This window comes from Armigeres subalbatus, chromosome 3 (genome assembly GCF_024139115.2).
Source record: "Armigeres subalbatus isolate Guangzhou_Male chromosome 3, GZ_Asu_2, whole genome shotgun sequence".
Lineage (NCBI taxonomy): Eukaryota > Metazoa > Arthropoda > Insecta > Diptera > Culicidae > Armigeres > Armigeres subalbatus.
In genome coordinates, this window is record NC_085141.1 from 155,526,336 (window position 1) to 155,542,924 (window position 16,589).

Consider the following 16,589-nt stretch of genomic DNA (forward strand, 5'->3'; position numbering starts at 1 on the left):
CGTTTAAGCGTGCTGCAAAATCACAGTGCAGGTAACGCAGCTAAACCTGAACCACTGTGATGCAGCCCAGCAACTGCTGTGTCAGACAGTTGCTGAATGGGGGACGGATATCGCCATCATAGCAGATCCTTACCGGGTACCCGCCAGGAACGGTAATTGGGTCACCGATGGGTCTAAAATGGCGGCGATATGGACAACGGGGAAATACCCAGTCCAAGAGTTAGTGTCTTCGACACACGAGGGCTTCGTCATTGCCAAAATCAACGGGGTCTTCTTCTGCAGCTGCTATGCGCCTCCTCGATGGTCGATCGAGCAGTTCGGTCGAATGCTAGATTGCTTGACGGCTAACTTGATGGGGCGTAGGCCGGTGGTGATAGCGGGGGACTTCAACGCTTGGGCCGTGGAATGGGGAAGCCGATCCACGAATCAACGGGGGCAGATCCTGCTGGAATCACTGGCCATGTTGGATGTGGACTTGGCTAACGTCGGTACCAAAAGTACCTACAGCTGGAACGGTGCCCAGTCGATTATCGACGTTACGTTCTGGAGCCCTGGCCAAACGAGTAGTTCGAACTGGAGGGTAGATGATGGCTACACTCACAGCGACCACCTGGCGGTTCGCTACAGTATCGACTATACGACCAGCATTCAGCGGACGGAAGAAGGGGCGAGGCCTAGTCCTCGTATGTGGAAGACATCATACTTCGACGACGAGGTGTTTAAGGAAGCGCTCCGCCGCGAGCACAATACTCTCGGTCAGAGCGGCGAGCAGCTGGTAACAGTACTCTCGCGTGCATGCGATGCCACCATGCCTAGGAAAGTCCACCCTAGGAATGGGAGACCACCGGCTTACTGGTGGACTCAAGCAATTGCGAACCTGCGCCGCGCCTGCCTACGGGCAAGGAGGCGGATGCAGCGAGCACGAGAGATGCTGGAGAGGATCATCGCGGGGCTCTTCCCTCGTCACGACCCAAGTCCCTGGCCTCCCTTTGTGGAGCTGCCACGGGCCAGGGTGGCCGACGAGGGAAGAGTAACGGTGGCGGAACTTGCGGGGATTGCACAGTCCCTTAGTGTAGGTAAGGCGCCAGGACCGGATGGTATTCCGAACCTGGCCATCAAAGCGGCCATTGCCGAGGCTCCCGAGATGTTCAGATCTGTTATGCAGAGATGCCTGGACGAGGGAGTCTTCCCTGAAGCATGGAAACGGCAAAGGTTGGTCCCATTGCCACCAGCGGGAAAACCACCGGGGGATCCGCCGGCATACAGACCAATCTGCCTGCTTGACACGGCGGGGAAGGTGCTCGAGAAGATCATCCTCAACAGGTTGTTGATACGCACGGAGGGTGCGGATGGTCTATCGAGTATCCAGTTTGGCTTCCGAAAGGGTAAGTCGACCGTAGACGCTATTGTAGAGATAATAACCAGTATATTTAACTGAAATAAAATTTCAATATTTTAAATTAAATTTATAACAAATGTGAATTTATAAGTACTATACCGAAATAATATTCTCAAATAGGTCAATAACGCCCAATCCTCATACCGTAATATTATTCCTAAATATTATGGCTAATTACACCGAAACCCCATTCGTAGTTGGTAAGAGAAAACCAGAGAGAGAGAGAGAGAGAGTAATAATGAAAGTTCGTTCTATCGCTCAGTTAGCGACCGAGAGAACTCAGTCTTGAAATCGTTTTTATACGCAACGGTTGTGCGAGTCGAGTGGTGCGATGATCCGGCGAGATTATGGTCCGGCGACCGATGAGCTTCCGGCGGATAGGCGTCCGGAGCGTCAAAAGCACGGTTCGAGGTACGAACCTTTGGACTGCGACATTGGCGCAAGCGGTGGGAGCCCTGTTGCTTCCAACAGGTTAGTTTTATTTTAATGCTAATTTTTACTGTGAAAAATTGTGATCGGCGGAAGCGAACTGCAAAATTTAACATGGCGCCCACTGAAAGTTCCGTTTTTTCTCGGCCACGACGAGTACCCAAGGGCGCATAGGTGGCATAATGTGCCCTTGAATAGTATAACACACACATTGAAACGCCTTAGCTCATGTTCTTTTATATAGTATAGTGATGTTTTCGCTGTAGTGTAGTGCGATTTTTACTGTCAGCACCGCACACATTAAGATTCCTAAGTTGTGTGCAGCGATGATTTGTTTTGGTGGTGTTTGTTTTGTTTTAGCCTCGCGCATCCGGTCTGAGTGCGTGCAAAGAAGAAACTAGCGAAAACAATATTCTGTCGCATCAACAAGGAAGTAGCAGTTCATTTTTACATACAGATCGTCTTTCGCTTGTGGCTATCTAGCGTTGCTTGTGTGCACAATACCAGTTGATGATCACTGAATTCTTGTAATCAGCTACGCTAATGTTTGTGTATATTATTTTACCGAAAAATACAGCATATGCATCTAGGTAAGCGAGATATAATCAATCAGATTAGTGACAGACATCATAGCAAAAGAGCTCTAGCGGAGGCACAATTTTTACACCAAAACAAACGCAGCCCTTTTATCGGCCTTATTACTCGTAATGTAAGTATAATATATTCAAATCGTCTGCTTGTAAATCGTGTCCAGTTTTAGCGACCGTGTGCCTGATCATTCGTATATACAGCTTCTGTTTATCCTTTTCTAATTCGACCCAACGTTTTATTTATCCGAATGCATACTATTTGGGGTTATTCGTAAACTACGTCTCAATAGAACGCAGATTGAACACAGATTGTAAAACGACTCATCAAAAAAGGTGATATAATTAGTGTATCCTGGCTTGTCGGCTTAGTTATCACGTTCGTAGGCAAACAAGCAGAATAAATATCTTACTGTGTTTAATAACAAATTGCAATGATAATTTCTGACAACATCTGGTAACATTTTTACATATTAAGTTGAAATTAGTTGTATAAATCATTCTGGTCGTCCAATAAATGTCAAATAATTTATGAAAAGCTTATTAAATTGGCGAGTAATGATAACAAATGTTATTTTTCTATTTAATGGTATATGTATATAGTGATTAATTCAAAAGAAAATACAAGCCGCACTGCCGGCTGAAGGCTTGAAGTGTGAAAGCTGCAAAAAAAAATCGTTTGAGAATTGTGTACATGTTGAAAATTAAATTTATATTTTAGGTATTACATTTAATAAATAACATCGAGCAATAAACAAAATTAATTTTGAAGTTCTAAAATTTATCCAGTTCTGAACTGCTCAGTGGTTTGAAGGCACCATTGGACCTAGTTGGGTCAAAGGAAATCCAGTTTAGGAGTGGACTGGTCAGTGGTTTAGAGGCACCACTGGACCTAGTTGGGTCAAAGAAAATCCAGTTTAGGAGTGGACTGGTCAGTGGTTTGAAGGCACCATTGGACCTAGTTGGGTCAAAGGAAATCCAGTTTAGGAGTGGACTGGTCAGTGGTTTAGAGGCACCACTGGACCTAGTTGGGTCAAAGAAAATCCAGTTTAGGAGTGGACTGGTCAGTGGTTTAGAGGCACCACCGGACCTAGTTGGGTAAAAGTAAATCCGGTTCTGGAGTGGACTGGTCAGTGGTTTGAAGGCCTCATTGGACCTAGTTGGGTCAAAGAAAATCCAGTTTAGGAGTGGACTGGTCAGTGGTTTGAAGGCACCATTGGACCTAGTTGGGTCAAAGGAAATCCAGTTTAGGAGTGGACTGGTCAGTGGTTTAGAGGCACCACTGGACCTAGTTGGGCCAAAGAAAATCCAGTTTAGGAGTGGACTGGTCAGTGGTTTGAAGGCACCATTGGACCTAGTTGGGTCAAAGAAAATCTAGTTTAGGAGTGGACTGGTCAGTGGTTTAGAGGCACCACTGGACCTAGTTGGGTCAAAGAAAATCCAGTTTAGGAGTGGACTGGTCAGTGGTTTGAAGGCACCATTAGACCTAGTTTGGTCAAACCAAATCCAGTTTAGGAGTGGACTGGTCAGTGGTTTAGAGGCACCACTGGACCTAGTTGGGTCAGTGAAAATCCAGCTCTACAGTAGACTGGTCAGTGGTTTGAAGGCACCACTGGACCTAGTTGGGTATAAGTAAATCCGGTTCTGGAGTGGACTGGTCAGTGGTTTGAAGGCACAACTGAACCTAGTTGGGTCAAAGGAAATCCAGTTCTGGAGTGGACTGGTCAGTGGTTTGAAGGCACCACTGGACCTAGTTGGGTCGAAGTAAATCCAGTTGTGGAGTGGACTGGTCAGCGGTTTGAAGGCACCACTGGACCTAGTTGGGTCAAAGTAAATCCAGTTCTGGAGTGGACTGGTCAGTGGTTTGAAAGCACCACTGAACCTAGTTGGGTCGACGTAAATCCAATTGTGGAGTGGACTGGTCAGCGGTTTGAAAGCACCACTGGACCTAGTTGGGTCGAAGTAAATCAGTTCTGGAGTGACCTGGTCAGTGGTTTGAAGGCACCACTGGACCTAGTTGGGTCAAAGTAAATCCAGTTCTGGAGTTGACTGATCAGTAGTTTGAAGGCACAACTGGACCTAGTTGGATCGAAGTAAAACCAGTTCTGGAGTGGTCTGTGGTTTGCAGGCACCACTGGACCTAGTTGGGTCAAAAGAAAATCCAGTTTAGGAGTGGACTGGTCAGTGGTTTGAAGGCACCATTGGACCTAGTTGGGTCAAAGAAAATCCAGTTTAGGAGTGGACTGGTCAGTGGTTTAGAGGCACCACTGGACCTAGTTGGGTCAAAGAAAATCCAGTTTAGGAGTGGACTGGTCAGTGGTTTGAAGGCACCGTTGGACCTAGTTGGGTCAAAGGAAATCCAGTTTAGGAGTGGACTGGTCAGTGGTTTAGAGGCACCACTGGACCTAGTTGGGTCAGTGGAAATCCAGCTCTACAGTAGACTGGTCAGTGGTTTGAAGGCACCACTGGACCTAGTTGGGTAAAAGTAAATCCGGTTCTGGAGTGGACTGGTCAGTGGTTTGAAGGCACCATTGGACCTAGTTGGGTCAAAGAAAATCCAGTTTAGGAGTGGACTGGTCAGTGGTTTGAAGGCACCACTGGACCTAGTTGGGTAAAAGTAAATCCGGTTCTGGAGTGGACTGGTCAGTGGTTTGAAGGCACCATTGGACCTAGTTGGGTCAAAGAAAATCCAGTTTAGGAGTGGACTGGTCAGTGGTTTGAAGGCACCATTGGACCTAGTTGGGTCAAAGAAAATCCAGTTTAGGAGTGGACTGGTCAGTGGTTTAGAGGCACCACTGGACCTAGTTGGGTCAAAGAAAATCCAGTTTAGGAGTGGACTGGTCAGTGGTTTGAAGGCACCATTGGACCTAGTTGGGTCAAAGAAAATCCAGTTTAGGAGTGGACTGGTCAGTGGTTTAGAGGCACCACTGGACCTAGTTGGGTCAAAGAAAATCCAGTTTAGGAGTGGACTGGTCAGTGGTTTGAAGGCACCGTTGGACCTAGTTGGGTCAAAGGAAATCCAGTTTAGGAGTGGACTGGTCAGTGGTTTAGAGGCACCACTGGACCTAGTTGGGTCAGTGGAAATCCAGCTCTACAGTAGACTGGTCAGTGGTTTGAAGGCACTACTGGACCTAGTTGGGTAAAAGTAAATCCGGTTCTGGAGTGGACTGGTCAGTGGTTTGAAGGCACCATTGGACCTAGTTGGGTCAAAGAAAATCCAGTTTAGGAGTGGACTGGTCAGTGGTTTGAAGGCACCATTGGACCTAGTTGGGTCAAAGGAAATCCAGTTTAGGAGTGGACTGGTCAGTGGTTTAGAGGCACCACTGGACCTAGTTGGGTCAAAGAAAATCCAGTTTAGGAGTGGACTGGTCAGTGGTTTGAAGGCACCATTGGACCTAGTTGGGTCAAAGAAAATCCAGTTTAGGAGTGGACTGGTCAGTGGTTTAGAGGCACCACTGGACCTAGTTGGGTCAAAGAAAATCCAGTTTAGGAGTGGACTGGTCAGTGGTTTGAAGGCACCATTAGACCTAGTTGGGTCAAAGATAATCCAGTTTAGGAGTGGACTGGTCAGTGGTTTAGAGGCACCACTGGACCTAGTTGGGTCAGTGGAAACCAGCTCTACAGTGGACTGGTCAGTGGTTTAGAGGCACCACCGGACCTAGTTGGGTAAAAGTAAATCCGGTTCTGGAGTGGACTGGTCAGTGGTTTGAAGGCATCATTGGACCTAGTTGGGTCAAAGAAAATCCAGTTTAGGAGTGGACTGGTCAGTGGTTTAGAGGCACCACTGGACCTAGTTGGGTCAAAGAAAATCCAGTTTAGGAGTGGACTGGTCAGTGGTTTGAAGGCACCATTAGACCTAGTTGGGTCAAAGGAAATCCAGTTTAGGAGTGGACTGGTCAGTGGTTTAGAGGCACCACTGGACCTAGTTGGGTCAGTGAAAATCCAGCTCTACAGTAGACTGGTCAGTGGTTTGAAGGCACCACTGGACCTAGTTGGGTATAAGTAAATCCGGTTCTGGAGTGGACTGGTCAGTGGTTTGAAGGCACCATTGGACCTAGTTGGGTCAAAGAAAATCCAGTTTAGGAGTGGACTGGTCAGTGGTTTGAAGGCACCGTTGGACCTAGTTGGGTCAAAGGAAATCCAGTTTAGGAGTGGACTGGTCAGTGGTTTAGAGGCACCACTGGACCTAGTTGGGTCAGTGGAAATCCAGCTCTACAGTAGACTGGTCAGTGGTTTGAAGGCACCACTGGACCTAGTTGGGTCAAAGAAAATCCAGTTTAGGAGTGGACTGGTCAGTGGTTTGAAGGCACCGTTGGACCTAGTTGGGTCAAAGGAAATCCAGTTTAGGAGTGGACTGGTCAGTGGTTTAGAGGCACCACTGGACCTAGTTGGGTCAGTGGAAATCCAGCTCTACAGTAGACTGGTCAGTGGTTTGAAGGCACCACTGGACCTAGTTGGGTAAAAGTAAATCCGGTTCTGGAGTGGACTGGTCAGTGGTTTGAAGGCACCATTGGACCTAGTTGGGTCAAAGAAAATCCAGTTTAGGAGTGGACTGGTCAGTGGTTTAGAGGCACCACTGGACCTAGTTGGGTCAAAGAAAATCCAGTTTAGGAGTGGACTGGTCAGTGGTTTGAAGGCACCATTAGACCTAGTTGGGTCAAAGGAAATCCAGTTTAGGAGTGGACTGGTCAGTGGTTTAGAGGCACCACTGGACCTAGTTGGGTCAGTGAAAATCCAGCTCTACAGTAGACTGGTCAGTGGTTTGAAGGCACCACTGGACCTAGTTGGGTATAAGTAAATCCGGTTCTGGAGTGGACTGGTCAGTGGTTTGAAGGCACCATTTGACCTAGTTGGGTCAAAGAAAATCCAGTTTAGGAGTGGACTGGTCAGTGGTTTGAAGGCACCGTTGGACCTAGTTGGGTCAAAGGAAATCCAGTTTAGGAGTGGACTGGTCAGTGGTTTAGAGGTACCACTGGACCTAGTTGGGTCAGTGGAAATCCAGCTCTACAGTAGACTGGTCAGTGGTTTGAAGGCACCACTGGACCTAGTTGGGTCAAAGAAAATCCAGTTTAGGAGTGGACTGGTCAGTGGTTTGAAGGCACCATTGGATCTAGTTGGGTCAGTGGAAATCCTGTTTAGGAGTGGACTGGTCAGTGGTTTGAAGGCACCACTGGACCTAGTTAGGTCAAAGAAAATCCAGTTTAGGAGTGGACTGGTCAGTGGTTTGAAGGCACCATTGGACCTAGTGGGGTCAAAGAAAATCCAGTTTAGGAGTGGACGGGTCAGTGGTTTAGAGGCACCACTGGACCTAGTTGGGTCAAAGAAAATCCAGTTTAGGAGTGGACTGGTCAGTGGTTTGAAGGCACCGTTGGACCTAGTTGGGTCAAAGGAAATCCAGTTTAGGAGTGGACTGGTCAGTGGTTTAGAGGCACCACTGGACCTAGTTGGGTCAAAGAAAACCCAGTTTAGGAGTGGACTGGTCAGTGGTTTGAAGGCACTATTGGATCTAGTTGGGTCAAAGAAAATCCTGTTCAAGAGCGGGCTGGTCAATTGTCTCAAGCCATCACTGAAATTTGTATCTACATATTGGAACTTCAAAAATTTGTTCAGCAGTGGTAATGCCTTCTTACTTGAAAATATATTCTAGTGATACGAATTGTTTATTGTCATGTACAGATACAGCCATTGTGTATGAATTAAAAAAAAATTTTTTTACAGTTGCTACATAGTTTCCCATGGTTTACTTAAAGATTGCTTGTTGTGTTATTTTCTGTTTTAGTCGCCTGGCTGGTACCATTGATGGAAGGGCGCCTTCCGCAGAAGTTGAACTAAAGGCAGAACGGGAGCGTAATGCTGTACTAACGTCCAAGTTGAAGAAGATGAAGGCTCGAAATAGGGAGCTGATAAACTCAAAAGTTAGTGGCCCATCACCCAGGTATTCGCGTATTCAGTCTACTAATACTTCTGACAATCAGCAAACTGAAAACGAGTCACTATCTGCTTCTATGAATAACCTGTCATTCGCTACCCTGAACGTTCCGGAATGTAAGCCCTTGAACGATGAGGACGAAATTGATAAAAGATCTTTTGAGACTTGGCGCACATTGTTGGAGGCTTCTATGCAACTCGTAGGAGTTACAAATGAGAGAATTAAAATGAGTATTTTCCAAATCAAAGCTGGTCCTAAGCTTCTTGATATTTTGGAGAATACGAGTTCCTCATGTAGCTCTGCAAGTTTTGACATTTCTCCGTATTCGAATGCTATGTATCGCCTCCGGGATTATTTTGGTTCGCGGGATTATACCTTGCTACAACGACAAAAGCTTCGTTCCCTTACTCAGATGATTGGGGAATCGGATGTAAAGTATGTGAAGCGGGTTATCAACTTAACTAAATTGTGCGACTTCAATGAGAGCCAAACTCTGGAGAACGTTGCGGATGTCATTCAATCCCATGCGCTCAACCTGAACGTTCGCGAGTTAGGTAGGAAAGTACTGAGAAAAGGTGGCACCATTCCAGCATTATTAGAAAAGTTCGAGCCATTGAAATTGGCCAACTGAATGAGGAGTTGTTCGCAAAATCCCACATGTCCCAACAAGCTCAAGTTGCTGCAGTATCTGCCAGCTCAACGATTTCGACTCGACCTCGGACATATGATTCTCATGTAGAATGTGAACGTCAACACCAGACACCCAGGTATGTAGCTTCCAAGTTCAGGACCAACAACCAGCAGTTTCATAACAACAGAGGTGGCTTTCGTCGCGAAACAACATCACAACCTAAGCAAAAATCGTGTTGGCGTTGTTTGGGAAAATACCATCAAGCTTCTGACTGTTCAGCGATCGACAAGAACTGTCGTAATTGTCTTCGAAAGGGGCACCTGGCTCGAGCTTGCAATCAATCGCGAGTGCCACAAAAGCGCAAGTCTTCAGTCGAAGAAGAAGGGAATCCCATTGGACCAGCATCAAAAAAAATCGCTATGGTCTCCAAGGGAGAGTTTACGGAGGATACTAACGTAAGTGCTGATGATTAGACTTTATGCAGAAGGGATGACTTACCCAATTTTCTTTATCCTTATTTGTGTGCTTCACATAACACTAAGCCCAAGTCCTGGTGTTAGGTGGGACGCTAAACAGCCCTGACACGACGGCCCTCCGACGAGACAGGAGGTTTGCGCAGGCCCAATAAGCCGCCTTTAAAAACAACCATTACGAACAACATAGAAGATAATACGACTCGATACAATCGGCAACGACCTAGGCGACGAATAAAGGATCACGATTGGAAGCTTGGAACATGGAACTGCAAGTCGCTTGGCTTCGCAGGTTGCGACAGGATAATCTACGATGAATTACATCGCGCAACTTCGATGTCGTAGCGCTGCAGGAAATCTGCTGGACAGGACAGAAAGTGTGGAAAAGCGGGCATCGAGCGGCTACCTTCTACCAAAGCTGTGGCACCACCAACGAGCTGGGAACCGGCTTCATAGTGCTGGGAAAGATGCGCCAACGCGTGATTGGGTGGCAGCCAATCAACGCAAGGATGTGCAAGCTGAGGATAAAAGGCCGTTTCTTCAACTATAGCATCATCAACGTGCACTGCCCACACGAAGGGAGATCCGACGACGAGAAAGAAGCGTTCTATGCGCAGCTGGAGCAGACATACGATGGATGCCCACTGCGGGACGTCAAAATCGTTATCGGTGACATGAACGCTCAGGTAGGAAGGAGGAAATGTATAGACCGGTCATCGGACCGGATAGTCTGCATACCGTATCGAACGACAACGGCCAACGATGCATAAACTTTGCAGCCTCCCGCGGAATGGTAGTCCGAAGCACTTTCTTCCCCGTAAGAATATCCACAAGGCCACATGGAAATCACCTAATCAAGTAACGGAAAACCAAATCGACCACGTTCTAATCGACGGTAAATTTTCTCCGACATCACGAACGTACGCACTTACCGCAGTGCGAATATTGAATCCGACCACTACCTCGTCGCAGTATGTCTGCGCTCAAAACTCTCGACGGTGATCAACACGCGTCGGAGTCGTCCGCCGCGGCTAAACATTGGGCGGCTACAAGACGGTAGACTAGCCCAAGACTACGCGCAGCAGCTGGAAGTGGCACTCCCAACGGAAGAGCAGCTAGGCGCAGCATCTCTTGAAGATGGCTGGAGAGATATTCGATCCGCCATTGAAGCACCGCAACCGCTGCACTAGGCACGGTGGCTCCGGATCAGAGGAACGACTGGTATGACGGCGAATGTGAGCAGTTAGTTGAGGAGAAGAATGCAGCATGGGCGAGATTGCTTCAACACCGCACGAGGGCGAACGAGGCACGATACAAACGGGTGCGGAACAGACAAAATTCGATTTTTCAGAGGAAAAAGCGCCAGCAGGAAGATCCAGACCGTGAAAAGATGGAGTAACTGTACCGCGCTAATAACGCAAAAAGTTTTATGAGAAGTTAAACCATCCACGTAAGGGCCATGTGCCGCAGCCCGATATGTGTAAGGACATAAACGGGAACCTTCTTACGAACGAGCGTGAGGTGATCCAAAGGTGGCGGCAGCACTACGAAGAGCACCTGAATGGCGATATGGCAGACAACGGTGGCGGTATGGTAATGAACCTAGGAGCACGCGCGCAGGACATGCGACTTCCGGCTCCGAATCTCCAGGAAATCCAGGAGGAGATCGGCCGGCTGAAAAACAACAAAGCCCCTGGAGTTGACCAACTACCAGGAGAGCTGTTTAAACACGGTGGTGAAGCACTGGCTAGAGCGCTGCACTGGGTGATTACCAAGGTTTGGGAGGATGAGGTTCTGCCGCAGGAGTGGATGGAAGGTGTCGTGTGTCCCATCTACAAAAAGGGCGATAAGCTGGATTGTAGTAACTACCGCGCAATCACATTGCTGAACGCCGCCTACAAGGTACTCTCTCAAATTTTATGCCGTCGACTAACACCAATTGCAAGAGAGTTCGTGGGGCAGTACCAGGCGGGATTTATGGGTGAACGCTCTACCACAGACCAGGTGTTCGCCATACGTCAGGTATTGCAGAAATGCCGCGAATACAACGTGCCCACATCATCTATTTATCGACTTCAAAGCCGCATATGATACAATCGATCGGGACCAGCTATGGCAGCTAATGCACGAAAACGGATTTCCGGATAAACTGATACGGTTGATCAAGGCGACGATGGATCGGGTGATGTGCGTAGTTCGAGTTTCAGGGGCATTCTCGAGTCCCTTCGAAACCCGTAGAGGTTACGGCAAGGTGATGGTCTTTCGTGTCTGCTATTCAACATCGCTTTGGAGGAGTAATACGAAGGGCAGGGATTGACACGAGTGGTACGATCTTCACGAAGTCCGTCCAGTTATTTGGCTTCGCCGACGACATTGATATCATGGCACGTAACTTTGAGAGGATGGAGGAAGCCTACATCAGACTGAAAAGCGAAGCTAAACGGATTGGACTAGTCATCAACACGTCGAAGACGAAGTACATGATAGGAAGAGGCTCAAGAGAGGTCAATGTGAGCCACCCACCACGAGTTTCTATCGGTGGTGACGAAATCGAGGTGGTTGAAGAATTCGTGTACTTGGGCTCACTGGTGACCGCCGATAACGATACCAGCAGAGAAATTCGGAGACGCATAGTGGCTGGAAATCGTACGTACTTTGGACTCCGCAAGACGCTCCGATCGAATAGAGTTCGCCGCCGTACCAAACTGACTATCTACAAAACGCTTATAAGACCGGTAGTTCTCTACGGACACGAGACCTGGACGATGCTCGTGGAGGACCAACGCGCACTGGGAGTTTTTGAAAGGAAGGTGCTGCGTACCATCTATGGTGGGGTGCAGATGGCGGACGGTACGTGGAGGAGGCGAATGAACCACGAGTTGCATCAGCTGTTGGGAGAACCATCCATCGTTCACACCGCAAAAATCGGAAGACTGCGGTGGGCCGGGCACGTAGCCAGAATGTCGGACAGTAATCCGGTGAAAATGGTTCTCGACAACGATCCGACGGGAACAAGAAGGCGAGGTGCACAGCGGGCAAGGTGGATCGATCAGGTGGAGGACGACTTGCGGACCCTCCGCAGACTGCGTGGTTGGCGAAGTGCAGCCTTAAACCGAGCTGAATGGAGAAGTCTTTTATGTGCAGCACAGGCCACTCCGGCCTTAGTCTGATGATAAATAAATAAACATAACACTACTATTCCATGCTTGATTAAAATAAGATAAATAAAAAGTGAAACTAAACTGAAACCTTTTTATGTGGAATTATTATTTAGTTGACTTGTGATAAATAGCCGATTTTTCTCACGTTGTTCCAGGCAATGGAGGTGATCGACAATGTCGTGTCTAGTAAGCAGACTTCGATTGATCATGGGGCTTGTATTCAAGGACAAGTTGCTGGGCAGTTCATTCCATTTCTGGTCGATTTTGGAGCTGAAGTAAACACAATAAACGGAGATGTATTTCGGAAAATTATGAATAATGTAGAATCAAGGCCAGCTATTTTTGACATTCTTCGGGTTCTGATAAAGTGTTGAAAGGATATGCAGTCAAAAGCAATATTGACGTCCTAGCAACCTTTGTTGCTGAATTAGTTGTTTCCGACGATCGCCCTTTATATTTGGAGAAGTTTTACGCTATCGATGAAGCCAGGTCTCTTATTAGCAGGAACACCGCTCTTAGGTACAGTATTTTACAAGTAGGACTAGATGTACCGATTGTAGATGGTGTTACAATGGAACGTTGTCCTCTTCCCGGAGAAATTTTTACAATTTCGGGAGTTACGGAGTTTCCAAAATTCAATGTACCGCCCGTTATTCTGACGTTTGACAAAGATAAACCCCCATCGAGAAATATTTATACAAATATCCCACCAGCTTTGAAAAAGGAAGTTAAACGTAGATTGGATGAACTGCTGTCAGCAGGAATTATTGAACAGGTTTGTGAAGATATGGATAAATCATTTTGTTCGTCGTTGCTTGTTGTTCCGAAAGGGAAAGATGATATTAGGTTAGTTTTCGTGTTATTAGCTTTATTTCTTATATTAATTTCAGTATTGTATATATATATATTGGAAACGGCGGTCGGGACGGCCAAGTTCGAACCCGTGAAATCCATGGAGTCGAGGACTACCCAGACTGAGGCCCAAGAATTCGCGGATTTGGGCAAGGTCGAATCGACCGAGGGCGTGCCAGCGAAGACGGTGGTGCCAAAGTCTACCAAGACTGAGGCTCAAGTATTCGCAGGCACGTCGGGGGTGGCTGCTCCAAAGGAGCAGACACAAAAACGGGGGAGACAGTCTCCAGGGGATGAGCTCCCTGGGGGCCGCCCCAAAACGCGGAGGGTTACTACCCCGAACAAGGGTAGTGAGGCTGGGAAGCTGAACCCCGGCCAGGTACCTCCAAAACCCGGGAAGGAAGGACCTGGAAAGGTCCGTCCACCCAGGAAAGACGGTGGTAAGGGGTTACGGCAGGCTGAGAGCTCTCAGCCGCCCCAGACCAGGGAAATAGAGGGGGATGACGCCTCCTGGACCCTGGTCAAGAACAAGAGGAAACCGAAGACGTCAAGGGCCGAAAAGAAGGCCCAGGCGAATGAGGGTAGCAAGAAGTCTAGGGTAGGCGCCAATCGCTCCAGGGGCGATGCCCTAGTCATCAAAACGGACGAGGCTAAGTACTCGGACGTCTTGAAGGCGATGAGGAGTGACGTCAAGCTCGGTGAACTCGGCGCCGACGTACGTCGAATAAGACGTACTCGGATGGGCGAGATGATCCTCGAGCTAAAGCGGGGCGTCTCGCAAAGGGCGCCGCCTACAAGAAGTTGGCGGAGGAAGTCCTAAGCGAGACGGTCAAGGTGAGGCACTCACGACGGAGGTGAATCTAAGGGTTAAAGACCTGGACGAGATCACCGAAGTCGAAGAGCTCGTCACGGCACTGCGGCGACAGTGCGAAGTGGAGGCGTCCACCACAGCCGTTCGGCTACGGAAAGGTCCGGCAGGGACACAGGTAGCATTGGTTCGGCTACCTACAGCGGACGCCTCCAAGGTAGTCAAGTTAGGGAGCGTCAAGGTGGGGTGGTCGGTATGCCCTGTGGGCATACATGAGCAACCAGAAGTTTGCTTCAAGTGCCTGGAACCGGGGCACAAGCAATGGGACTGCAAAGGCCCTGACAGAAGCAAGCTCTGTCGACGCTGCGGATTGGAGGGACATAAGGCACAATGTTGCACAAACCCTCCCAACTGTTTGATCTGTTCCAGCAAAGCTGCGAACAGCAAGCACCCCATGGGGGTTCGAAGTGCCCGGCGTTTAAGCGTGCTGCAAAATCACAGTGCAGGTAACGCAGCTAAACCTGAACCACTGTGATGCAGCCCAGCAACTGCTGTGTCAGACAGTTGCTGAATGGGGGACGGATATCGCCATCATAGCAGATCCTTACCGGGTACCCGCCAGGAACGGTAATTGGGTCACCGATGGGTCTAAAATGGCGGCGATATGGACAACGGGGAAATACCCAGTTCAAGAGTTGGTGTCTTCGACACACGAGGGCTTCGTCATTGCCAAAATCAACGGGGTCTTCTTCTGCAGCTGCTATGCGCCTCCTCGATGGTCGATCGAGCAGTTCGGTCGAATGCATAATTGCTTGACGGCAAACTTGATGGGGCGTAGGCCGGTGGTGATAGCGGGGACTTCAACGCTTGGGCCGTGGAATGGGGAAGCCGATCCACGAATCAACGGGGCAGATCCTGCTGGAATCACTGGCCATGTTGGATGTGGACTTGGCTAACGTCGGTACCAAAAGTACCTACAGCTGAAACGGTGCCCAGTCGATTATCGACGTTACGTTCTGGAGCCCTGGCCAAACGAGTAGTTCGAACTGGAGGGTAGATGATGGCTACACTCACAGCGACCACCTGGCGGTTCGCTACAGTATCGACTATACGACCAGCATTCAGCGGACGGAAGAAGGGGCGAGGCCTAGTCCTCGTATGTGGAAGACATCATACTTCGACGACGAGGTGTTTAAGGAAGCGCTCCGCCGCGAGCACAATACTCTCGGTCAGAGCGGCGAGCAGCTGGTAACAGTACTCTCGCGTGCATGCGATGCCACCATGCCTAGGAAAGTCCACCCTAGGAATGGGAGACCACCGGCTTACTGGTGGACTCAAGCAGTGCGAACCTGCGCCGCGCCTGCCTACGGGCAAGGAGGCGGATGCAGCGAGCACGAGAGATGCTGGAGAGGATCATCGCGGGGCTCTTCCCTCGTCACGACCCAAGTCCCTGGCCTCCCTTTGTGGAGCTGCCACGGGCCAGGGTGGCCGACGAGGGAAGAGTAACGGTGGCGGAACTTGCGGGGATTGCACAGTCCCTTAGTGTAGGTAAGGCGCCAGGACCGGATGGTATTCCGAACCTGGCCATCAAAGCGGCCATTGCCGAGGCTCCCGAGATGTTCAGATCTGTTATGCAGAGATGCCTGGACGAGGAGTCTTCCTGAAGCATGGAAAAGGCAGAGCTTGGTCCTATTGCCAAAAGCGGAAAACCACCGGGGATCCGTCGGCATATAGACCAATATGCCTGCTTGACACGGCAGGGAAGGTGCTCGAGAAGATCATCCTCAACAGGTTGTTGATACGCACGGAGGGTGCGGATGGTCTATCGAGTATCCAGTTTGGCTTCCGAAAGGGTAAGTCGACCGTAGACGCTATCTTGTCGGTTACCAAATCCGCGGAGATAGCTATCCAGCGTAAGAGGAGGGGAGTTCGCTATTGTGCAGTAGTGACTCTCGACGTGAGGAATGCTTTCAATAGTGCCAGTTGGGCAGCTATTGCAGATGCGCTCCTGCGTCTTGGAATTCCCGAGTACCTGTACAAGATTCTCGGAAGCTACTTCCAGAATCGAGTACTGGTATACGACACGGAGGCGGGTCGGAAGTGCGTTGACATAACCTCAGGGGTTCCGCAAGGTTCCATACTGGGTCCGGTGCTATGGAACGTTATGTACGACGGTGTCTTGAGGTTGAAGTTCCCGGTGGGCGTGGCAATCGTCGGCTTTGCTGACGATATTACGCTGGAGGTCTACGGCGAATCGATCGAAGAGGTGGAATTGACTGCAGCCCACTCGATCGCAATTGTGGAGGAGTGGATGAGTTCC

The 16,589-nt window shown here is 49.0% G+C and overlaps 2 protein-coding genes and 3 pseudogenes across 2 annotated transcripts; all 5 read left to right on the top strand.

Moving 5' to 3' along the window:
• The first annotated feature begins 1,698 nt into the window (after nucleotides 1-1,698).
• On the top strand, nucleotides 1,699-8,975 carry LOC134222079 (uncharacterized). Its single transcript, XM_062701230.1, has 2 exons — nucleotides 1,699-1,870; nucleotides 8,195-8,975. The coding sequence occupies exons 1-2, from the start codon at nucleotides 1,731-1,733 to the stop codon at nucleotides 8,973-8,975; spliced, it is 921 nt and encodes a 306-aa protein (XP_062557214.1). The 5' UTR covers nucleotides 1,699-1,730.
• Nucleotides 3,344-4,315, top strand: LOC134219078 (uncharacterized; annotated as a pseudogene).
• On the top strand, nucleotides 4,659-5,828 carry LOC134226291 (uncharacterized; the record flags this gene model as incomplete). Its single annotated transcript, XM_062706963.1, has 3 exons — nucleotides 4,659-4,874; nucleotides 5,073-5,534; nucleotides 5,601-5,828. Coding segments are annotated over 3 exons (906 nt in total), but the record flags the coding sequence as incomplete, so codon positions are not given.
• Nucleotides 6,176-7,081, top strand: LOC134224702 (uncharacterized; annotated as a pseudogene).
• On the top strand, nucleotides 7,106-8,062 carry LOC134219080 (uncharacterized; annotated as a pseudogene).
• Nucleotides 8,976-16,589: the final 7,614 nt, after the last annotated feature.